General features: G+C 39.3%; 9 protein-coding genes across 9 annotated transcripts; 6 read left to right on the plus strand and 3 right to left on the minus strand.

The window, feature by feature from the left end:
• Window positions 1–5,436: 5,436 nt before the first annotated feature.
• On the plus strand, window positions 5,437–6,254 carry RO3G_03688 (uncharacterized protein; the record flags this gene model as incomplete). Its single annotated transcript, XM_067658278.1, has 4 exons — window positions 5,437–5,632; window positions 5,795–5,971; window positions 6,029–6,131; window positions 6,200–6,254. The coding sequence occupies 4 exons, from the start codon at window positions 5,437–5,439 to the stop codon at window positions 6,252–6,254; spliced, it is 531 nt and encodes a 176-aa protein (XP_067514379.1).
• A 2,652-nt stretch (window positions 6,255–8,906) lies between these two features.
• RO3G_03689 (uncharacterized protein) lies at window positions 8,907–9,227 on the plus strand (the record flags this gene model as incomplete). Its single annotated transcript, XM_067658279.1, has 1 exon — window positions 8,907–9,227. One exon carries the CDS (start codon window positions 8,907–8,909, stop codon window positions 9,225–9,227), a length of 321 nt encoding a protein of 106 aa, XP_067514380.1.
• Window positions 9,228–10,067: 840 nt separating this feature from the next.
• On the minus strand, window positions 10,068–11,904 carry RO3G_03690 (uncharacterized protein; the record flags this gene model as incomplete). Its single annotated transcript, XM_067658280.1, has 5 exons — window positions 10,068–10,391; window positions 10,442–10,915; window positions 10,976–11,329; window positions 11,388–11,760; window positions 11,810–11,904. 5 exons carry the CDS (start codon window positions 11,902–11,904, stop codon window positions 10,068–10,070), a joined length of 1,620 nt encoding a protein of 539 aa, XP_067514381.1.
• An 828-nt stretch (window positions 11,905–12,732) lies between these two features.
• RO3G_03691 (uncharacterized protein) lies at window positions 12,733–13,935 on the minus strand (the record flags this gene model as incomplete). The annotated part of the gene is made up of 1 exon (XM_067658281.1): window positions 12,733–13,935. The coding sequence occupies one exon, from the start codon at window positions 13,933–13,935 to the stop codon at window positions 12,733–12,735; it is 1,203 nt and encodes a 400-aa protein (XP_067514382.1).
• A 212-nt stretch (window positions 13,936–14,147) lies between these two features.
• On the plus strand, window positions 14,148–14,831 carry RO3G_03692 (uncharacterized protein; the record flags this gene model as incomplete). Its single annotated transcript, XM_067658282.1, has 1 exon — window positions 14,148–14,831. One exon carries the CDS (start codon window positions 14,148–14,150, stop codon window positions 14,829–14,831), a length of 684 nt encoding a protein of 227 aa, XP_067514383.1.
• A 513-nt stretch (window positions 14,832–15,344) lies between these two features.
• Window positions 15,345–16,427, plus strand: RO3G_03693 (uncharacterized protein; the record flags this gene model as incomplete). Its single annotated transcript, XM_067658283.1, has 1 exon — window positions 15,345–16,427. The coding sequence occupies one exon, from the start codon at window positions 15,345–15,347 to the stop codon at window positions 16,425–16,427; it is 1,083 nt and encodes a 360-aa protein (XP_067514384.1).
• A 1,046-nt stretch (window positions 16,428–17,473) lies between these two features.
• RO3G_03694 (uncharacterized protein) lies at window positions 17,474–19,408 on the plus strand (the record flags this gene model as incomplete). The annotated part of the gene is made up of 1 exon (XM_067658284.1): window positions 17,474–19,408. One exon carries the CDS (start codon window positions 17,474–17,476, stop codon window positions 19,406–19,408), a length of 1,935 nt encoding a protein of 644 aa, XP_067514385.1.
• A 427-nt stretch (window positions 19,409–19,835) lies between these two features.
• RO3G_03695 (uncharacterized protein) lies at window positions 19,836–21,824 on the plus strand (the record flags this gene model as incomplete). Its single annotated transcript, XM_067658285.1, has 4 exons — window positions 19,836–20,401; window positions 20,453–21,264; window positions 21,336–21,661; window positions 21,813–21,824. 4 exons carry the CDS (start codon window positions 19,836–19,838, stop codon window positions 21,822–21,824), a joined length of 1,716 nt encoding a protein of 571 aa, XP_067514386.1.
• A 462-nt stretch (window positions 21,825–22,286) lies between these two features.
• On the minus strand, window positions 22,287–22,532 carry RO3G_03696 (uncharacterized protein; the record flags this gene model as incomplete). The annotated part of the gene is made up of 1 exon (XM_067658286.1): window positions 22,287–22,532. One exon carries the CDS (start codon window positions 22,530–22,532, stop codon window positions 22,287–22,289), a length of 246 nt encoding a protein of 81 aa, XP_067514387.1.
• Window positions 22,533–23,349: the final 817 nt, after the last annotated feature.

Here is a 23,349-nt window from a genome sequence, read left to right on the forward strand (position 1 = left end):
ATTGTGAAAACCAAGCCATTGTAATAGCTACTTGACATGCTTGATCCATGATGATCTACGAATGCTTGTCTTGCTTCGGACCAATTACAACATCTCTTGAGCTCGGTCTTTACCCAGGCATTATCACTGTAAGGTAAACAAAGTGGTAAATTTTTTTTCCAAGCATGCTCAACACTCTGATACAGTGCGACCGGTTGATTTTGTCGGTTTGAGAAAAAGAAATGTCGTTTTGTCAAAAATAATTGTCATCTCCATGGATTCTATGCTCTGATTACCCATGTCTAAGTCAGAGCGTAACCGCTGTATACGCTGGAGACTAGACTGGCTCCCTGGTGGCAAGCCAAGACCATGTCCAAAACACCCTATGCAACAGTTCTCTAAGAATCATTCTATCAACTGTCTTGATATGCACCGACACTTGTTTATGCCCGAAACTGTCCAGGATCCACTGTCATTTCTTTTGAACATGCTTCCTCTATGTCCTTCGATTCCCCCGAATTCAGCTCTCACCTGGTATCAGCGATGGCTGATTATATACTTCATACTGCATGAATTAGATCAGCTACACCATGACAAACTGATTCCAGCCAAATACTCCTATGGTCAAAAGCTTTTTATATGGCGAAGTCAATTCATTTGGCTTTTCTTTGATAACCCCACTCATTCCTCCCCTTTCATATTTTTTTACTCTTGCTCCCAAAAGAGGGTTTTATTTTCTAAGCATGAATATCCTAAAGGATAGATCTGGTCCGGAAAGATGTTTATTATCTTATTTCTGGGCTCGATTGGACCTTAAATAAAAGATTATGTTTTAAAAAAAAGTATTTGTCGACTCAGGCCAAAGTAATTGTTTTCAAAAAATTAAATTCTCGGCTTTGAAAGTCATATTTTGTCAGTTTTTCATACAAAAATGTCGTTTTTAAAAAAAAGATATTTATTTAAATAAAATATGTTTAGAATGGTGTTTTGTTATAGTAGTTAACAATTTGGCGCTTAGAGTGATCAGAGAAGGCATAAAGATCACTAACGGGTATGTCATTACAAGCTTCGGCAATTCTGCTTCACAAATTTTTTTCAGCCATCAGTCGCTGACGGTTCAACCTTTCCTTTACTATAGCCCAAAATTGCTCAATGGGATTCAATTCAGGCGAATAAGGGGGCAGGTACATTGTTTTATGACCCCTGCTTTCAATTTTTCTAATCATTGGCTTCGATTTATGGATTGAACAATTATCCATAACAAGATAACTTCCCTTTAAGCTTTCATCAAGATCTATGACGTCAAAAAGTTCATTCATAAACTTGACAAAGTGAGCAGTAGTTGTGCCTCTTGCTATTGGCTTATTGTTTTCATCGACGTTACCTTCTGCGATGTTTGCGTACTCTATAGTGGGTTTCTTTATGATAATCTCACCCACAGCTCGTTCTCTCCCTTTGCTCGATTTTCTCTTTTTCTTTGCAACTACCGTTTCCTTTTTTTTCAGTAGCTTCTCCTTTTTTGGTGGTGGCTTCTTCAAAACAACATGGATAACACTAGACGAATGTATAGCATCGATAATCGTATGGGATGGCGACTTAGTTTTCGAGATTATCGCTTTAGCAGGTGTTCCAACGGCGAAGCTAGCCCAATTGTTTCTCAAGTTAATATAAAATCCAGCCTCATTTACATATAGTGTGAATTAATATATGAATATAAAAGTAAAAGTGTTGTTCTAATATTATTTCATTCATGTATTCGATGTTGATATTTGCCATTCTAATCTGTCATGTGTAATTCATATAAATGTATAGCTAAATGATTATTATGTTTTTCCAATAAATGAACAATATCGTATAAACGATATTTAAATATCATGTATAAGAAAGAATACGAATATAATCATTTACGTAACTCAAGATGTATTCTATAAACTAGTTTTAGTTATGTCAACTAAAATAATGTAAACGTCAATGCTAATTGTATTTGAATTATTAACGTATTGAGATTTATTTCTTATTAAAATATTAAAGAATATTATATCTACCCAACAGTGACAACGAGCAAAAATTATCGACAGCGACACAAAAAAAAAGAGAGAAAGACAGAGGTTGCAAAACTACAAGTCTGAGCCATTTATCAGCGATGACGGGTACTTGTGATATTCTAAAGGATTAGAATGCATTCTTGCCAGTGACATGAGCATTGGCAGCCTCGGGCCATTTGAATAACAAAGACCCAAATCCTTCATGGCGGCGAGCTTTGGCGTTAGACGTGCCACATTTTCTTTGTTGTATTCTTCGGAAAAAAATATGCAGAGAGTCCTTTCCCCTGAAATACAATGATTGGTTGTATCCATTAACACACTTCGAGGTTTGTCCAAAGAAAAAATTTTTTGGTTTATTGACTGACCTTTTTATCGTGGACCAACCTTTCTTATCGTTTTCTTGTTTCCTAAACTACGTCGGGGTCTCCTTCAACAAAATTGACCAAGTCTTTGAGCTCTGCTTTTTAGAGTCTTTGACTCCTTATTTGATTCTGCCACTGTCTTTTCTGCTCTCAACAATACATAAGATCTACCTACTGCAATACCTCTGAATTGCAGTTTGTCTCTGCCTCTCTCTGCGGTTGTGCAATGGACATCTGAATTTTCATTGCAAGAACAAAAATTCTTTGATACTGTCCTCATTCAAGATGCTTTCGAACTTGTTGTAGGACTTTCCTGTCTACGTCCAAAAGCGCTTTCATCCGATCGGCTAAATTTAACTGTTGGTAGAACTCGTGTGAAGAAAATGCTGCGATGGATTATAACCGGTAAAGTAACCTTGCTTCCTTTTTTTATAAAGTTGTGCCTTTCAAACTTCCCTGCATGGGAACAACGCCTCCAAGGATCTGGTGCTTTGGACTCCTTTTGTAAACACCTGATTACAGATGCTCTGGATATTGGCTCAGAAAGGATTACACCCAAGTATTTCCATACAAACCGCCAGACAAGGCTTTTACAGTCTATCCCAACTAGGTCTCCTGTACACACAAAACCGGCTATGCTTTGGAATTTTTTTCTGGAAACTGAAGACCCCTTTAGCAATTCGTACATCTTGGTATCGTTTATTACAAGACAAATTCCCTTGTGCAGCAACGATTCACAAAGTCGTACCAGACCATTGCAACTCTTCTTGTCGCTTGTGTACACCTCATTTGATTACCGAACATGTCGATCATTTCTTCTTTCTCTGTCCTCCAAGACGTCTTTTTTGGGAACAAATATGCCCTCATTTTTTTGGATACACTATGATTACTCATGAAGTGTACAAGGCTATACATCTTTTAATCTTTCCTCCTCAACGATTATCCTTAATATTGAACGAAAGTATCACTGCTTGAACTATTCTTGGTATATGGAAGGCTCACTGGCGTTTTATCTTTGACGAAGTCCCTTTCGACCCCATAAGGGTCTTCCAAAATATCCTCTCTTTAGTTGGCCCCTTTCGGTCCAACGCCTTGTCCTCATTAGTTCAATTTTCACATTCATTATCTTTTGCTCTTTTATGTTACTCTTTGTTAATCCAGAGATCACTGCTGATATACACGTGACTTCATGTATCTTCATTATTCACTTAGAACAAACCCAACGGTAGAGGGGTATTAGATTAACTTTAATAGGTCAGAGCTAAATATTTAATACCTTTTGTGAGGATGTCACTTTGTGGTCCCTTTTAACTCGTACCCTATTAAAATTTCAACCCTATATTTTTTAAAATTGACATGAGCTCTGGCGATGTTTACGCAGCTATAGCAGAACGATTCAGCAAATTTAAACAGTTTCAAAACGTAGCAAATTAGTATCTTCTTGCTTTGAAAGGCTTTAATCTTGAATATGACGAAGAAAGCCACTATGTCAGGTCACTTTCTGGTCATAAAGTTGTCAACCGAGATCGCATCGGGAATCATCTTCGTCTCATTGCAGATGGCATCTTGTAATCATCAACCTACGATAAAAAAAACTTTTTCTGCCGTTTCAGAATGCGCCGAAGCGTGTTTATTGGTATTATTAAAGTCATTTAACTTAAGGATTACCGTTTTCTTCAGTATAAGTACAAGCCTACCAGTAAAGCTGGATTTTCATCTTACCAGAAAATGGCAGCTGCCACCCACCAGGTAGCTTATGAATACGGATATCACTTTATGCACTTCAAAACCCATGATTACTCTGCCAAGTGCGTAGATGAATATTTTCGTATGCCAGAAAATTCAGCGATGTAGTTGAAGTTGTTTTGCAATGTTTATCATAGTAAAATTCAGCTTTATTTAATCTAAAAATGCAATCGTCCATCAACTTATTGCATTTTTAATATATAGAGAAGTCAACTGAATGCATTCTGAGATGATATATAAGCGAGAAAGTTGAAGATCCATTATTAAGATGATTTACATATAGCATTACACCAAAGATAATAGTATAACGCAGTGCAGCAAACTTTGGCAGCCTTTGACTTTTCTCTATCTAACAAGTTCAAATCCAGAAAAATATAAACAAATACGTGTGCATAATAAATATCACTCAAAGTAAATTTCTTTGTTTTTCTTTTATTTTACTTAACATCAAGAACAAGAATTCCCTTGAAGCATATACACTTGATTGTAATCCCTTTTATTTTATCTTTTTATTTTACTTTACTCAAAACAGTTTGATCTACTTAACAAGATCTGGTGGTCACTTATTACAAGTGAACTTATATTCAATCTATTACTATTTTGGGAACCAGACACTATCCAAAATTTTGGTCTCAAGTCAAGAACCCTTTATAACAAGCCTACTTTATGCTGCAAAAACCTTATAAACTTCAACTTCACAATAGGTCTGATAATTCCTATTGACTTTAATATCTTTGGGCGAAATTTTAAGATCTATTAACTTTAATAGGGCCGCTAATAGGGACCGTTGGGTGACAACTTTTTTGATTTCGAGGTATTAAAGTTAATTTAATCGAGACCGTTGGGTTTGCTCTAAACAATTCGGCTTACCAGCCCCTACAAAAAACCCCCTTTCTTATTGTGAACCAACCTTCATCGATACCTGTTATGACAAATGTCTCTCGGAACAATGCTCTATGCATCTTTTACATCGAAGAAATTACTGACGGACCTGCCAAAGTCTCGTAGTGAAACTTGATTCGCTCTGCGGGTTAGATATATGCTATGTCGAAGATCCAAGGAAACCGATGCTGTAAACAAAAGTGAAGATCAATGGCAACCCAGCTTATTATCATCGTTATGCCAATGACCATCCAGAACCAGAGACATCTGTGGATAAAGTGATACTTAGTAAGTGATTATGAATATTGTTTTGGCACATCATGGCACACACCATGTATTAATGTTTATAACTTTACTAGAAAACCACAAACAAGTTATTGATTAGTACACCACCTGATCAAAAGCTTTTCAAGAGCAAGCTAATGTCAATGAAGGAAATTTATTCAGAAATAATCCTCATCACAGATCTGTTTAATGACAAGTCCGTGAAATCGTTTTCTGCTTGGTGTGGAATGGCCAAACTTAACTTTGTCAGTATCGAACAACAACGCAAATATCAAAAGAATGAACAAAAGACAAGGCGTCATTTGCTCTGGGTACTCAAGAAAGAACATCAGGGTAAGTATACTCTCGCAGCACGTGAACGTATATTCATATATCTATATATTTATATGCAGAACCGATAGAAGATGCTGAATGTGGACCGAAATCACAAAGCGTAAATTGAAGACTTAAAAAAGGATGAATATCAAGTAATTGGCTACGTACGCACATCATCAGGAAAGGAGAATGCAAGTACGAAACTTCGACTCTTGGATTCGATGGTGGATAGACTGATCAAAGATTATTCTGTGGACATGATGTCCGCGTCGTACTCTTCTACATCCAAGCAACCATTTGCAGACCATGACAGAACCGATCCCGTCCATGTGCCAAAGTCTTCGGGAAACACACAAGGTATTATATGCAGATAAAAAAAAATAACGCGTTTGCTTAGTCTAACATGCAATATAGACCTGTTGCGACTTTTGTCTATCGCCAGTAGGCCAATCGCGATTATCGCAATTGATTTTGCCAGACTAACTACTAATACAAATGACTTAATCCAGCCTCTTCGGTAAGTTGAATCATATGGTACAAGTATATTTTAATGTACTCTGTGTGATTTTAATGTGCTCTATGTAGGGATCACGAAATTGTAAAAACCGTGTTGATTGACAAGATTTATAACCTCTTCTAGTTATAGCATTCACTACAAACGCAGTGTGATGGATTCTACAATTATCTATGACAATATAAAAGCCTTTTTTGTTGTGTCTATCAAGAACTTCAATGATTTCATGAATAAATTTGTCGATATGGTATGCTGTGGTGCCTTTAGGACGTTTTTATTTTGAGCTTCCAGATGATGGATCTGCCTTTCTCTTCTTCGGATTGTTAGGTAGATTTAATTCTTTTTCAATTTTTTCGACGTCATCTAGTTTCAATGGTTCAACCTTTGATAATTCCATAAGGTAAGATGCATCCAACAAGAGATAATTTACACCGCGTCGACTATGAACTTTGACATGTGCGGGTTCACCAACCCTTGACTAAGCTTCTCTCCTAATTATTTGATTGTTGAAAGCGGCTTCATCAATAAAAACACGATTTCTTTGGAAATCAACACCTATTTCTTTACACTTGCTTATAATTTGCACACGCAGATTTAATGTTCTTTCAGCATTTATATCTAAATTATACTTCAATGAAAAACAATAGGTCTTTGTCAAGTGCTTCCATAAGGAGGTAATGAAATTGATAGCCCCTTAAACTTCTTGGTCAAAGCTTCTTGTGTTAAACCGAGAGTAGAAGATAGATTGTTGTCAAAATGGTTTATTAAAAAATTTGTATGCTCTTGTAAAAGCTTTTCTGGCGTTCCTCTATTACGATTTGGTTTAGGGGTCCCAGGCAAAACTGTACCATCACTTGCATTTTATTCGTGGAACAAAACATATGCGTTGCTTCTAGGAAGTGTCATTTCCCAACAAGTCAGATATTAATAATGTAGCTAATCTGGAAAGTCAAGCGGTTTTTCTTCAAGCTATTGATAAACATTCCGTTGTTATCGCCGCTTCAGAATCTGAAGGCTTGAACTTTAAAGATAGAAGTCTTAACCTTGTTCTCAGAGACCAATTTCCTAAAGTCATAGGCCTTAGAGAAAGCAAAATTGGTAGAGCCCATCAGTACATTGAGCTTAATTTTGGTAATGAAGAAGATAAGATGGAAGTATTAAATAAGGAGTTTTGATTTTTGGTAGAAAAATCCAAGTACAAGCAATGATGGATAAAAACTCAGATGTGATCAGAATAGGGATCACCAATATTCCTTATGAAAAGGACGACAAGTTGAAGCCGTTGATGATACAGTTATTTGAAAAGTATGGAAGCATTTTGGAAATAAGACTCCATCATATGAGTGGATGGTAGTTGGTTTAACGTCAGGGGGTATGTTACTCTTGTCAAGGATAAAACAAAAAATCATGAGCCATTCGCACCTCAAATTCCATCTTGGGAACAAGACCACTATTTACACATTATCTGGAGCAATATGAAGCTCATTTGCAACCATTGTCATGTTGATGATCATACATGAGTGAATTGTCTAGTTCTTCTCTGTAGAAGAAAAGCTTGTTTTACCTGTGAGAGTACACAACATTTAAAAGCCCAATGTCCTGATGCTCCTTGGAATCGTAAGAGAAAACAAGTGGCAACCCACCGCACTAGGATGATGAACGCTAATGTAGAGTAGATGAATACTGAAAAAGAGACAGCTATATTGAGTAATCTTCAAAAAATGGATTCGGAAATGCCAGAAGATAATAGTAAGCCCGACATTACATCCGTAGCAGAAGACAAGGATGATTTTCAGGAGGTCATTTCTACTTTGGAATCAGTGCCTTGGATGCCCAACATGGTTCACTAACGACTAACGAACCATATTCTATAAAGAAACTATCAGCAAGCTTGAAAGCTCGGTTAACATTCATTCACAGCGCCAGCTCTCTGTTTATGGCAGGGCACACATTACTAATACACTCACACTCTCCAAGTTGTGACATTTTCTGCGAATTACACGTCTCCCAAAAAGCTTTTACAACAAGGTGTCTTCTATTGTATATCAATTCGTGACTCACAACCTGTTTCCCAGGATTGCTCGGACAACTCTAGAACAGCCGAAAGACAAAGGAGGTGTTTCATTACTGAATGTAGAAGTTCAGCAAATGGTTTTCCAGTTTCGATATATCAATCCATTACTGTTCAACTGTCGTCAAAGGATACTAGGCTCCTTGTACAAGGGGCTGATATTTACTCTACAATCTTCCTTTGATGCTCCCTCACACGCCATCCCTTTGATATTCAAACATTCCAGATCATACGGTAACATGAAAGGCCTCCATCCACTAATCCCTATGTTTAGTGCTTTGGACTCCTGTCCTCGTTTACCTACCGAAAATGACCTGACAATATGATCACAAACTAGTCTATTCATTCCTTTCAAAGATATATGCAAAGAAGGCCCACAAGAAAAATTCAAGTTTAGCAAGTTTCTTCAAGCACAAAAAGCATATCATTTCTTTGAACGAGGTTTCTTTTCAAAGGGTGTACAATTCAAAAACAGACAACATTGTGGCTCTCCCAACATTCTACAAAAAATCAAAAATGCTGTACTTACTGGAAACCTTATCTTCAAGCCATATTTTGCATCTTTATTATCAGCTGAACAGCAAGACCTTGAATTGGACAATGAAGACCATCCAACTGAATCAAAGATCAACTTTGACCCATTCATTCAACAGATGAGCTATGAAGATATCAATATGACAACATTGGAGAATCGTCCACTAAAGACAATGTTCAGCTTCAACTCAAATATAAGCCACAACAACTGGAAATCTTTTATCAGTAGCTCTATACATCCTATTCCAAGAAATGTATGGTACAGACTTCTTTATAAGAAATTATCCACTCGAGCCAATTCGCATAGAATCATCCCAGCAGAGGTAGACGACGACTATTGCCAATTGTGCAAGCTACCGGAAACAGAGCAGCCTATGCTCTTGACTTGTATTCAAAAACAAGACTTGTGGAACGCAGTTTTCAAGAAATACTTGTCAAATCCTAAAGATCCCAACTGTAGTTCAAGATTTGAGGATTTATCTACACTTAGATGATCCAAGTATTACATCTTACACTATCATGATAAGTTTACACTCTATGATTTTTTTGGCTACAGTCATTCGATTCATTTGGCAACAATTCTTTGAACAGACTCCTGTCGTGGATGAGATTGTCGTCCATCAAATTCAGAAGGAACTATTGACACTATCTGCCTACCATTCTCTATGCTAATATTTTTGTATGTTTACAAGTCACTATTGGATACACTTGTATCGCTCTTACTCCTTGTACTCTTTGATGAGTTTTAATATAAAAAAAATCGTCAGACGAACTCAGTTTATCTAACGTCATCTATTGATACAACACGTAACCGAGATGACTGTTGCGCCATCCATGCTTTCTGATCCTCTGCTAATAGATTCTGGCCAACCCAAACCCTATCGGGCCGTCTCCATCGCATGTCAACCGCATCGTCATGGATCCCAAGGTCTCACTGACTACTTTTCTGCAAGTCACCCTCTTTGCGATCGTGGTGTGATTCATGCCACTGTCGATTCTGCAGACAGATCGATCGAGCTGGACAAGGACTGGATGTCCTTTATTTTTGTGAAAGGATGTAGATCCAGGTTGCAACTCACTTGATCCACCTCTTGTTCTGATCTTTTTGTCGACGGACCCTGCCGATCGACAGGCTTTGACTTGTATGAGTCACACCTGTCCGATCGGAATCTGACGAGCTCTCAAAAAGGGGGGGGGGGCAAACAGGACCTTGGCGAGCCTGTGCGGGATGGACGACGACGGTGTCCAACGGGGGAGATCCTTTATAAAAATAAACGATTTATTTACAAGAAAGGAAATCTGCCGTCAACTCTGAAAGAAGGGGAGGGGGGATATTAAACAAGCATGCCTGCAATCGAAGCAGATAACCAAGTACTGAGTGTACCACAAATTAAAGCAGAGATGGCCAATTTGGCCACATCACCCGAACGATTCGGCGCCAACGTGCTCAAGACACCGACCTGAGTACCGACCGAACCAAAATTGGCAAATCCACAAAGGGCATAGGTAGCCACCAGTTCAGATCGAGCCGACAGCAGGCCTTTGTAGTGTGCGGTCATGTCTTGATAAGCAGCGAATTCGTTGGCCCAAATCTTGGTGGCCATCAGTGTCCCGACCGACACGAGGTCCTTGTCATCGACGCCTATTAACCAAGCGATCTGGGGAAAGTGTGGTGAGTAAATATAAAAAAGAAAAGAAGGCAACTTACGGGGACAAAGACGTAACCGGTCACCATTTGAAGTGTGAGGTTCTGAATGGTCAGGAAATGACCAGCCCACGTCAAGAATCCGTTGAATGCATTCAAGAGGGACAAGAGAGCGATCAAATTGGCCATGATCAAAAAGACGATTTCGATACCAACTTTAGCACCCTTACCAGCAGCGTGAATGATGTTGGTTGTTGTAGCAGAATCAGCATACGTAGGCACGGTTTTCATGTTCTTGACAATGGATTCTTCTGTTTCAGGGTATCTTAATTTAGAAATACCGATCGAACAAGGAATGGACATGATACAAGACGTCAAGAGCGCCTTGGCAGAGACACCCATCGCAATATAACCATAGAGCGTCGAACCGGAAATGGTAGCAAATCCACAGGTCATGATCATATGGATCTCTGATTTGGTTAAATGCTTGATCAGTGGTTCAATCAATAAAGCATTTTCGGATGAACCAATAAAGGGCTACAGGCAAAAAATAAATAAGGTGACAACAATAAATTTTTTTTTTTTTTTTTCATTTACAGAAGCAATCGTAACAATGGATTCAGCACCAGAGATGTCCAAAAGAGTCGCACAAACGACAGATAATTTCTTGAGAACGAATTGAATTGTGCCGAGGTAATATAGCATCTGTACAACTGAAGCGAAAAAGATAATGGCCGGAAAGACAGTGATAGCAAAAACACCCGAATTGGCAGCTGTGTCACCAAACACGAAATCAGAACCAAAGTAAGAGTATCCCAAAAAGGCTTCAGCAAAAGTAGCTAACCATGTAAAGATGTCGCTGCCGACAGAGGATCGAAAGACAAAGAGGGCCAGAATGAATTGGATGAACATGGCCGTACTGATCGTGTTCCACTGGACTGCTTTAGGATGCTGTTGAAAATAGGTAAGTGAAACATGAAAAAAAAAAAATTTTTTTTAGTCTTCTTACAGCTGATGTAATCCAAGTGCCAAAGATCAATACAACAAACCCAAAGAGAGCAATCAATCTTCTGATACGAGGTGATTCGTCCTTTTCAGGGAAAGAAAAGACGGTGGCCACGATCACCACGATCACAATGACTGCCCAAGCGATCGTAAGCACCCGTCGACTGAACCTGCGACAGAGAACATCGGATATGGAATTCAAGACATAGTTCCAGGGTTTAGTGACAATAGTATTAGGTACAAAGCAAAAGAATAAATAAAGTGTGGTGTAAAGGTAGATGAGACCCAAGATTAAAAGTTCCTGACTGTAGCCTTTGGGTATTTGAATAGCATAGGAAGCAATGAAAAAACCAGTGAATAAGATCCAAAAGATGAGACTAAGAATAGGTTAACAAGACATTGTATGTGGGTCATCAGATACTTTACAAAGCGTGTTTTTTTAATGTCGCATAAAGCAGACCCAATCTTGATGGCTGTTGATAGGACACATCATCGTATTCGGCTTGTTCGACCGTATTCATCTTGTCAAAAGCAAATGAAGCCTTCTTTTCATCCTCATACTCTACTGGAGGAGGAGGGGGGCTGTCTTTGTGACTACTGATACTACTCTCACTCTGAGCAGCGTCTGTCCTTTTTAAATCAGTTTCCATGGAGAACAAGAAGAAAAGAGAGGAAAAAAAAAAAAAAAAAAAAAGTGGGATCAGAATTAAAAAAAAAAGAGGTGTCTTAAATAGTGATGGATAATAAGGATTTGACACTCTGGTTTAATTAAGAAAGTATCGATAAATTTGTAAACGGCCCTGAAGATAAGGTTCATGTTGTACAAAAAAAAGAGGAGGAGGGGGCTGGGAAAATGATAGAAAAGTAAGGGTTCTGATTTGCTCTTTCTTTTCTCACATGGTATCGGTAATACGTCCTTTCTTTTTACCTTTTTTATGATTGTATTCCCTTGTAATATGATTTATATACATGCTACTAATATCCCAAAAGAAAAAAAAAAGGAGAGAGAGAAGATGACACTTATCTCTGTGATTGAGGTAATACAATGATTATCAGTAAAAAAAATAAATAAATAATATTATTCTTTTTTTTTATTGTTCTCTTTTTATAAAAGAGAAATGCGATGGATGAATAAATTAAGATGTAAATGAAGTAATGGAAGAAGTTGAGGTAATGGTTGAGTCAGTTGAACTTGATAACCTTTCGTTCGTTGAGTCTAAATAAGGGAATCCATTTTCCTGACCGTGGAATGCTGTTATTACCTCTTGGGTATCCATATGACAAGAAGATAACAGATACGGTAAAGCCCCCATTCTGAAAACAGTTAGTATTTTTGTGCAAGATAAGGGCTATATTTTGATAGAGTACCTAGCTAGAAGCATCTGTAACCTCAGTCGACTCGTCTGCTGATATAATTCATGAATGGATTGATGTTTATAGAAGCCAGTCCGAAGATGTCGTATGAATGAATAAAATTCGATCACAGCCACTAACCGATCTCGACAATAACGATCCACACAAGCCCACTCATCAAAATAAGAGATCCGAAACCTGTACCTCAACACGTTCTCTTTTTCTTCCTCTTTCACTCTTCTTCCACATGCTTGACATCCAGAGAAACTCGAATGATTATTCTTGAACCTTTCCCACAAGGTCGCCGTGACGTCTTCTCTGGACTGCCTCTTTTCTCTGAATCCCTCCGGACATTCTTCCACAAAGCAAGTCTTGACCAAAATGGAATCCATGATCTTCTTGGTCGCCAGACGAGGATTGGGTCCAAACCTCAGACAGGGTTCGATGTCCTCCCGAATGCAATATTTCATGTATCTCAAAGAATGTAGTTTTCGAAGGGGTGTCTGACCTGCCAACTGAATAAAATCGCTCAAGTCCATCAATGCCGCCTCGTCCTTGACCGTCTCGAGTCGATAGCCTGAACCAGGTCGGGCCATCATCTCCAGCTGGGCACGAAAGTGACAATCATAGGCCGTCGGTGGTCTCTTCTTCATCTGATCCTTCAACGCTTCCAGCTGTCCCACCACGTCCTCCAGCCGGCCACTGGCCTCCTTCAGTGCCTGCTCGAGATCCTCATTCTCTTGACGAATCCTTGCTTGCTCCTCTCTTTCCGACCGAACCATCTTGTCCACTTCCTCAAATAACCTTGTGTTCAACTCTTCCAATTCCTTTTTGACCGTCTCCTTGGATTTCTGAATCAGCTCGACCTGAATCGCTTCGTCTTCACACTTTGCCCTCAACACTTTTAAATCACGCTCAAGGGACTCGATGCCTTCGATCGTTCGCTCCCTGGCCTCGCTCTTTTCTCGAATCGGTTGTTCTAGGCTGTGGATGAGGTCAGCCAGGCTCTGGCCTTTCTTGACCAGGCTCTCTTTCTGGTTTTTCAGCAGCAACAGCTGAGTCTGAGTGGGCTGAAAGGCGCTTGAAAGCAGCGGTTGACAGTCGGTGCAGTCGGTGATGACAAAGTCTTTGCACTGACACTTGGTCTGATCGGCGAGCTGAATCACCAGTGGACTTTCACAGGTCGTTTGCGTTGTCATTCTTGACATTAAAAAAATGAAAAAAAAGGGAAAAGAAAATGAAAAAAAAGGGGGGGGGGACACAAAGGGTGGTTATGTAAATATATGTAATATTTTAAACTTTTTGCTTTTATTTTTATCAAAAAGGGGTGGAACATAAGCATTGGAAAATAAGGGAGTGAAAGACAACAGGACTCTTTTTTTTTTTTTATAAAAAAAAGAAAATAATAAAAATGAAGCCGACACCAAGTAAAGAGTATTTAGAAAGTGTAAAGCAACCTTCAGTGACTTTAAAGGAACCAAAAGAGCAATTACTCATTTTGGATCTCAATGGAACACTTGTTTCCATAGCACGTCGAGATGCTTGCATGTATGTTCGTCCGTTCAGTGATCTCTTTTTTGATTATATTTTTCAACATTTCACTGTCATGGTCTGGAGTTCAGCCCATTCGGAATCAGTCAAGTACATGTGTCGTATCTTTGGATCTTTACAATCCAAACTTGCACTGATCTGGGATCATTCTTCACTGGGACCCAGCTTCAGTGAACACGGTCGTAAAGTAGTCACAGTCAAAGACTTGGAAAAGGTGTGGCAACATTTTGAACCCGGTCGATTTGATGTCACAAACACCATCTTGCTGGATGATTCGGCCCAGAAGGCTGTCCTGCAACCTTTTAATCTCGTTCAACCCACAAAGTTTCAGTATGCTTCTTCTTCAAGCGGAGAATGTGAATTGATGCAACTCTTGAGTTATTTCAAGTCACTGAGATATCAAAGCAATGTATCCAATTATATTCATTCTCATCCTTATCAACCCATCTTCAATCACAAAGACAATTCATCCAAAGTCTTGAGGTTTATGCTTGGGGAGGACAAGAGCTCACTTGTTGACTTGACACACCATGCTGACCAATAAACTTTGTTAAAAATAGCTTGTTGTACAAATGATTAGGAGAAGAGGGGAAGAACAGAAAAAAGAAGAGAAAGAGGGGAAAGAAAAGAGTGATGGTGTGTGTGTGTGTACCCCCTCCTCTCTCTCTGTCTCTCTTTTTTTTTTTTCTGCCTCTCTGCCTCCCACGATTGATTACTATTTATAAAGCATGTCCTTTTTTTTATAATTCTTTTATTCCCTTTTTTTTATATTTCTTTTTTCTTCTTCATGTTGTATCTAACAGATGATTTGGGTTTATTACCCTTCTTTTTACCATTTGGTATTATCGGTTTTTATAGATATTTGTGGTACTTTATCAAAATAGCCGCTTGGTTAGTTTATAAACCAAGATTACCCAAGGCCAATCCAACTTACACTGGCGAAAAAGATGTGACGATCGTGGTGCCCACGATTGATGCCGGAGAGGAATTCAAGATTGCGGCTCGAAGCTGGTTAGCCTGTAAGCCAAAGGAGATCATCATCATCACCGAGACCAAGATGAGAGGTCCACTGGAAGATTTAGCGAACGAAGTCGATCCGACCAAGATTCGGGTGTTGACCGTGCCCAAGGCCAACAAACGACTGCAGATGGTAGCAGGCGTGAATGCGTGTACGACCGAGATCCTGGTCTTTTCAGACGATGATGCGATCTGGAAGCCGACCATGCTGGATTACATCTTGGCCTGCTTTGAAGATCTCAAGATGGGCGGCGTGGGTACCAGTCAGACCGTTCATGCCGTCGATCCCAGTGGACATCAAACCCTGTGGGAGATCCTGGCCGGCTTTCGTCTGACGAGTCGTAATATCGAAATCGCCGCTTCGACCCACATTGATGGCGGCATCTGTTGTCTGTCAGGACGTACGGCTGCCTATCGTACCTTGATCCTCAAGGACCCTGCTTTCCAATACTGCTTTACGAATGATCTCTGGTTGGGAAAATACCCCTTGAACTCGGGAGATGACAAGTTTCTCACTCGATGGATGGTATCGCATGGCTGGAATACGTATGCTCAAATCTGTAAAGAGGCCGAACTCTATTCGACCTTCAAGAACAACTGGCGATTCCTCAAACAGGTCCTTCGCTGGACACGAAACACCTGGCGTTCTGATTTTCGATCGTTGTTTACCGAGCGATACATCTGGACAAGACATCCTTATGTGGCCTTTACGATGGTCGACAAACTCTTTAATCCTCTCACCCTCTTGGCGGGTCCAGTCATGGTCGGCGTCTTTGCTTCCCTTCAAGAAAAACACGCGGGTCCGACGAACCCACCGCTGCCCGCTTGGAATATTGTGATTTCATACATCGTCTGGCTCTTGTTCACTCGATTCATCAAACTCGTTCCTCACTTTCTGAAAAGACCTTTGGATATTTGGGTCTTGCCCGCTTGGCTGTTGTTCAATTATTATTTTGCTGTCATGAAAATATACGCCTTGTTCACCTTACACGAGGTCGGTTGGGGTACGCGTGCGGGTATTGGCAACGAATTGGCTGCGGATATCAGTAAAGAAGCGGATGAGAAACAACAGCATGTGGAGATTGAGATGATGGATGAAAACAGTACCTTGGATCGACAGTGACCACCTTAGAAAACATATTTTATGCACTACCCCCCCTCCCTTTTTCAATTATTCTTTAAAAGCATCCTTTCAAACTTTTTGTAAATCTTTCTATCTTTTTGCATTGTAATAAACTAAAAGAATATAAAAAAGAAGGGGAATAAAGGGAATTCTGTTTTCAGCTTCCCCCCTTGCTTATCATTTTAAGTTTTGAAAGTTTGATTGAAAAAATAAAGGAGAAAGTTTCTTTTTTTTTTAATTACAGTCCTTTCTCTCTCTTTTATCAACAATGCAATCGGAATACACTTTTTTTGGTTATAAAATGCAATCATTTTGATTTTTTAAGGAGTAAATGAGATTGATGAAAGAAGGGGATCCTTTTATTTCATTTCCAAGGAGAAAAGATCTGGATTTTAGTTGCCATCTTTAAAAGAATTGAATCTTTATACCTCCTTTCTGAACAGCATGTTATTTAAGATCAAAATACAAAAGGATGATAAGAATAAGACTCCTTTAATAGTCACTACCAAAAAGAATTAGCATCCATCAAAAGAGAGAGGACTAAACATCTCACAGGATTTAAAATTCAATCTGTATTCACTGGATTCAATGACACAGTTGCACAGAAAAAAAACACTTTATGCGTTCCGAACAGCAGTGAATGTCAACAAAATGGTGCACACGGATTGTTTGACATAGTTTCTAAAGTGTCCTTTTATAAACAAACATGCAAGAAAATTCAAGTAGCTTTTTTTTTTTTTTTTCAAAAAATGAGAAAATGACGAGGTCAATCTTTTAAAAGTGTTTCATGTCTAAACCTTGCTCTTTAAAAAGTGATGAATAGCCAATCAAAACAGAGCATACATCTTCTTTGCATATACATCTTCATCCATTCAGTCTGTATACTCTGTGGAAAGAACATGCTTCAGAAAAGATACTTTTACATCTGTCCTAGGTTTATACACACTGGATCGAAAGATGGAGCGTTGAATTAAGATTTTTTTCTAGTTTCACTTTTTTTTTTTTTTTTTTTTTTTTTCTTAGAATTACAATTCAATTTATAAATTATGCCTTTGAACAAGAAAAAAATAAAGAATTCTGAAGGAAAAGAGAATGAGCTGCCTGTACCATACCAAGATTTTCAAAATTTAGAGTTTACTTTTTACGAGATTGACTCTTGGATCGAAAGTTCAAAGTTGCTTTTAGAACAAAAAACGGCTGAATTAGAACGAGTTTCGCCATTTTTGATTGTCAAACCAAAAAAGAATGAGTCTGAAGAGCAGAATTCGAACGATCAAACGTTGGTGAAACTCAATAGTTCGATTTTAAATGACATGAAGTGGACCTTATCCTTTCAACCAGGCGATTTACTGCGGATTGACACACACATCACCAGTGTCGAACAGCTCATTGAAGCCGTTCACAAAATTCGACCCCAGGGTCCAGTGGACCTACCCGAAGACGACCAGGAACTTGCCAGTCCTTCCACACTCTCTTCTACTGTCTACGAAGCAGCGGAATACTGGCCTTATGCGTCTCTCAAAAACCCTCAGGTGTTTATCGAAGACTATCGACATGGTCAAATGAATCTCGATCATTACCTAAAGAGCATGATGCCATCACCACTCAATGAAATCCTTAAAGTCTATTGGAATTGTTTACAACCTCAATTTGCATCTGATTGGGATTCATTTTGGAATAGATCCAGTGATCCAAAACTCAATCAACTCTGTACAGACGCTGCCTTGTCTCGCGTCTTTTTACACATCAAGCGACATGATAGATACCTGTGCCCTAACGCACAAGAACTGGCTGGGTATTATTTTGACCGGGCCCGAGATGAGCTGACAGAGTATTTTGATGACCTCTCGAGTTGTTCACTGACGGAGGCGATTGTCGATCTGGCCTTTAGTTGCTTGATCTGCAAACGGTTTCCAAAGGCCGTCATCTACACCGACCTTGGTTACCGCAAATGGATCGAACTCGGTGCCAAACAAAACCAGTTTAGGAAGGATCCTTGGATGAGAAAACGATATTTAAAGATCTTTATGTGTTTGCAGTTCACTGACTTTCTCATTGGCTACCATCATGGCAAATCATGTATTATTGATGCCACAGAATTCCATGTCAACTGTCGTGAAATCATTTCGCTCAACAATGAATTCATCAACAGCATCGATCCAAAGCAAAAGGAAAAATTCAAAAAGGATGCTATCAATGAGGCCTATCATGTGTATCTACTCGAGGTATCAAAGATTGGCAACCAAATCACAAAGTTGATCCACTCTGGTGCGTCGACAAAGGTCTTGCTGATGCAAGAACGCGCTCTGGAGCAGTGGTGCGAAGCATTGCCGGCCATGTTCAGCTGGGATCAGAGTCGAAAAGGTAACAAGGGCTTGATAAAACAGCCAGAGTTCGAAAAGCAGTGTTCGCTGTCGTTGAGAATCCAGTACGAGCGTCAGTGGATCAATATCCACAAGGGCATCTTGCAACATCCCAACAGTAGTCAGGACCAACGCGCAAGTGCAAGGCAGCGGTGTATCCAGGCTGCGATCAAAGTGGTCGAATTAGGAGAATCTTACTGTGCATGCTTTGACTGGTGTGTGTTTCAGTACTTTATTTGCAACATCTATCAGGCTTCGACCGTGTTTTGTCTTGTTGCCATGGAGAAGACAGGAGAACAGGAGCTGTGCAGAGACATGATTTTCAAAGTGATGCGTATTGCTGAAAAAGCAGGAAGACAATATGAAGGTTTGCCCGATGGCATCTCACTGACTCTGTGTGAGTTTCTGAAAAGTCAGGATTTACACATCGACACTGAATGTGCTTGCGGTACCTATTTGAAAGACAAGGCCGTATTCCTCTCACAGCAACAAGATCTGCAACCACCACAACAATCTGCAGATAACGCGAGTCATGATACAGCATATGGACTTGATGATGAATTGAAAGAACTAAAGCAAATGCTGTTCAGCATAACGGAATCAGATGGATTGCAGTGAAATGTATTGTTTTTGTTTTCATCCGACATGTTTTTTAAATGTAAATAGACCTCAACTTATAAATTATTTTCTGTATAATAAACACTCTAAAGAAAAAAAAAAAGTGCAATGGACCTACCCTCTTGTCTTGATTTATAACAATGTCTAATCATGACACATTTTATTTGCTCATCACAGCACCACTCGCTTCCATTAAACCTCACTTTTGTTGAATGAAAATTTCTATCGCATTGAGTTTCATTTTCGTATACAAAAAAAAAAAAATGTTTGCCAAAGTCAAACGTGCTTTGTGTAACCATGGATGGATTTATGCAACACACACCGACTTGTATGACGAAATCAAATAGTGGATAGCCACTATCCATTTTTTTTTTGTTTTCTTTTTCACCTTTTTTTTTTTACTTTTCTCCTTTCTTTATACACACCCATGGCCCAAGATCCATCTTTTGTGATGTCAAGATCAAGAATTGCTCTTGCCACCCTGATCACAGTCTCTGTTCTGGGAAGCTTTTATTACCACACACATCAACCGGGCAAGAAAGCAGACAAGGACACGCTTTACAATGATTTTCTCGACGCTCTACCCGTCACACCAGAGGATGAGGCCAATGATTTCCTTGGCAGTCTTTTCAAGAACGCATCGGCTCTGGTGCCCAGCACACTTGAAGAATTCAAATCCAAGATGGCCTCGGTCTATCCGGCCTTTGAACGACAGATGGAGGCGATTCGTCACATGTATTCTAGCTTTTGGGATTATCTGTTTTTGGAGGATTTTCGAAAGATTGTCAAGGAATCTTTGAATGAAGACGATGATGTCATTCTGCACCCTGAGATTCAGCAAGAGGCCTTGGTTCGAGAAGGACAAGGCCTGTCGGAAGCCGAATTGGAATTTATCAAGAAAAGAAAGGAACGGATGAGGGCGGCCTTTGCTTTCTTTATTGGCGAGGATGAGGTAGAGGTGGATGATATACCCAATATTGGTATTGCATCTAGGTAACTTGATGTCAATAGAAAATAGGCTTTCCACCTGACGTTGAACTATAGTGGAGGCGGATACCGTGCTATGGTAGCCTGTTCGGGTTATTTACATGCGTTTAATGATACAGGTTTACTGGATTGCGCTCTCTATATGGCAGGTAAGCAAAAGAAGAGCGAAAAAAAAAAGAGTTCAAAGCTGATCGTTTTCATCCAAGGTGTCTCTGGATCGACTTGGGCCATGTCTCAGTTCTACAGTCCCTTGACACATGCTTCGGTAGAGACCTTGAAGGATCACTTGTCGAGCAGGATCCACACCCATATTGCCAACTTGTCGAATTTTTTGACCATTTTAAATGCCTCTCGTCACAATGCCAAAATTCTCTTGCATGGTGTCATCCAACGCTACTATCAGCAGAATGGCAGCATCAGTCTAGTGGACGTATTTGGTATGTTACTGGGTGGTACCTTACTGACGAAAAAAGTCATTGTGGATTCGAAAAAGAAGGAAAAGGCTGATGAAGAGGAGGAATACAGCGAATCGATCAGTCTTGCAGAGAGTACCAAAACTGCAAAGACAGGTACTGTAGAAGAAGACGATGGTGCCCAAGTAAGGCCGAGGGTGCTTCAAAAGAATGAGGTCAAGTTATCCAAACAAAAGAAATACTTTGAAGACGGTTCCTTGCCAATGCCAATTTACTGTGCCGTACGACATGAGATTCACAGGCCAGGGATTACTAAACAAGCAACCATGTCATCGATTCCTGAGGAAAAAGATGAAGAGGAGAGTGAGGAAAAAGAAGGGAAAGAAGAAACCCCAAAAGATTTATATCAGTGGTATGAATTCACCCCTTATGAGATGGGTAGTGAAGAGATCAATGGTAAAGGATTTATGACCAATCGAGTAAAAAAAAAAAAAGAACCAAGCTCATCCTATAAATTGACTTGTTAGCTTGGATTCCTATATGGTCTTTTGGTAGAAAATTCAAAGAAGGCAAGAATATCGAAAAGTTACCAGAGCAAAGTATTGGTGTACTGATGGGTATGTTTGGCTCGGCATTTGTAGCAAGTCTTGCCCATTTTTATCAGGAAATACGTCTACTGCTGCCAGAGGCAGCAATACAAAAAGCAGACGAGATGATCCAGAGCTACCAATCGTCAGTTTCTACCATTCATCCCATCTCACCTGCCTCCTTTCCCAACCCATTCTATAAGATGCCTGCCATGGTTCAGACAAAGGATGAAGAAAAGGAAGAAATTTTGCGATCAGAAAACTTGGTAGGATCCGAGCAGATTGAACTGATGGATGCTGGCATGGATAACAATATACCCTTTTATCCTTTGCTCAGAAAGGGCAGGGATGTAGACATCATCATCTCAGTAGACTCGAGTGCGGACATACAAGACGCACCTCATTTTGATCGTGCAGAAGGCTATGTGAAGCGACGAGGCATCAAGGGATGGCCAAGGGGAGCTGGATGGCCTAAAAAAAAGGAGACGAGCCATGACCCTATCGAAATTAATCACAAGCAAAAAAATAAGTCATCGACATCAAAGTACAGCCTGGATACCTGCACCGTGTTCTCATCGAGTTCGACTGAAATCACGCCAGAGGACAAAGACAGCGTAAAGACAACTTATCCTGAAAATACCAATCCAATCACACTTGTTTATTTCCCACTGATCGTGAACAACAACTATGATCCCGAGTTTGATCCTCAGGCCGCAGAGTTTTGTAGTACGTGGAATTTTGTGTACACGACGGAGCAAGTGAATAAGCTCCATGGTCTCTCTGTGGCCAACGTCAAGGACAATATTGAAAAAGTACGCAAAGTGGTCAAAGAGGTGTGGAAAAGAAAAAGAGAGGAAAGATTAAGAAAAAGTGAATAAAAAGCTTTTTTTTTTATTGATTTGATTTTTCAAGTTCTAATTGATGAAGTCGTTTCACTTGTTCTTCTGATCCTTCGTTTTCAATTTGTCGAATCAATTGAGGATACAAGTCCCAATCTTGGTTTTGTTTTGTTTCGTTCTGTGGTTTCATGTTGACATCAGTTGTGTCTGACTTCCTTCTTTGACAGTTGACCGTGTCACGATAGACAGAGGGATGAGTCAAGGTATCGATGCTTTGCTGGTTGCTGTTGCTGGACATTTTATTTTTTTTTGCGTAAAAAGTGAAAGAAATTCACAGAGATTAAATACACTCTGTGGTTCAATGACGTCAATTACTTAAAAAGGCAAACAGAATGACAACATGGCAAAAATTCATGCAGCGCCTGTTTCTAAACAAGGCGCGTAATGAAATGTCGTAAGAATTTGTCATAAAACATATAGTAAACAGCGGAAATCCATTGAAAGATGAGAGAGGAAAAGAATGAGGCGAATAATAAGGAAGTCATTGAATAGATCAAATTAAAGATAAACTAGGTTAAATAAAATTGATTAATTTCGTACAGTACACACACTGCTCGTTATTTACAAGATTTGAAACTACATGTCATTTTACTCGTATTAGAAAAACGTTTGTATATTGATACTAGATGTGCCTGAGTGTCGCAAACATAAAAAACAAAGTGATGTGAAACATTCCGATTTATTGCTCAACAAGAGTAGAGGAAATACTTGCTCACTTATTTTGTAAAGTACGTTCACTGTCATCTTTTTAACCATATTCAATGATAGAACAGATTTCAATCTATTCAATATGTATTATCCTATAATTTCAGCTGTTATTATGTTTAAATCTACAATTGATGTAGACTCTTGAATATCAATTCTTGGTTATAGGCTATGTAGACATAAATATGATTCAGCAAACATTCGGATTACTTGTAATCATTCAAAATATATTTCATTCTTCTTTATATAAAAGGCAGTCAAGACGAAAACGATGCGTAAAGTTCCAAAGATTTACACAGCAAAACTTTATGCTTATCGTATCACCTGTTAATTTTTTGTACGAGCATACG

This window comes from Rhizopus delemar, genomic scaffold (genome assembly GCF_000149305.1).
Source record: "Rhizopus delemar RA 99-880 supercont3.2 genomic scaffold, whole genome shotgun sequence".
Lineage (NCBI taxonomy): Eukaryota > Fungi > Mucoromycota > Mucoromycetes > Mucorales > Rhizopodaceae > Rhizopus > Rhizopus delemar.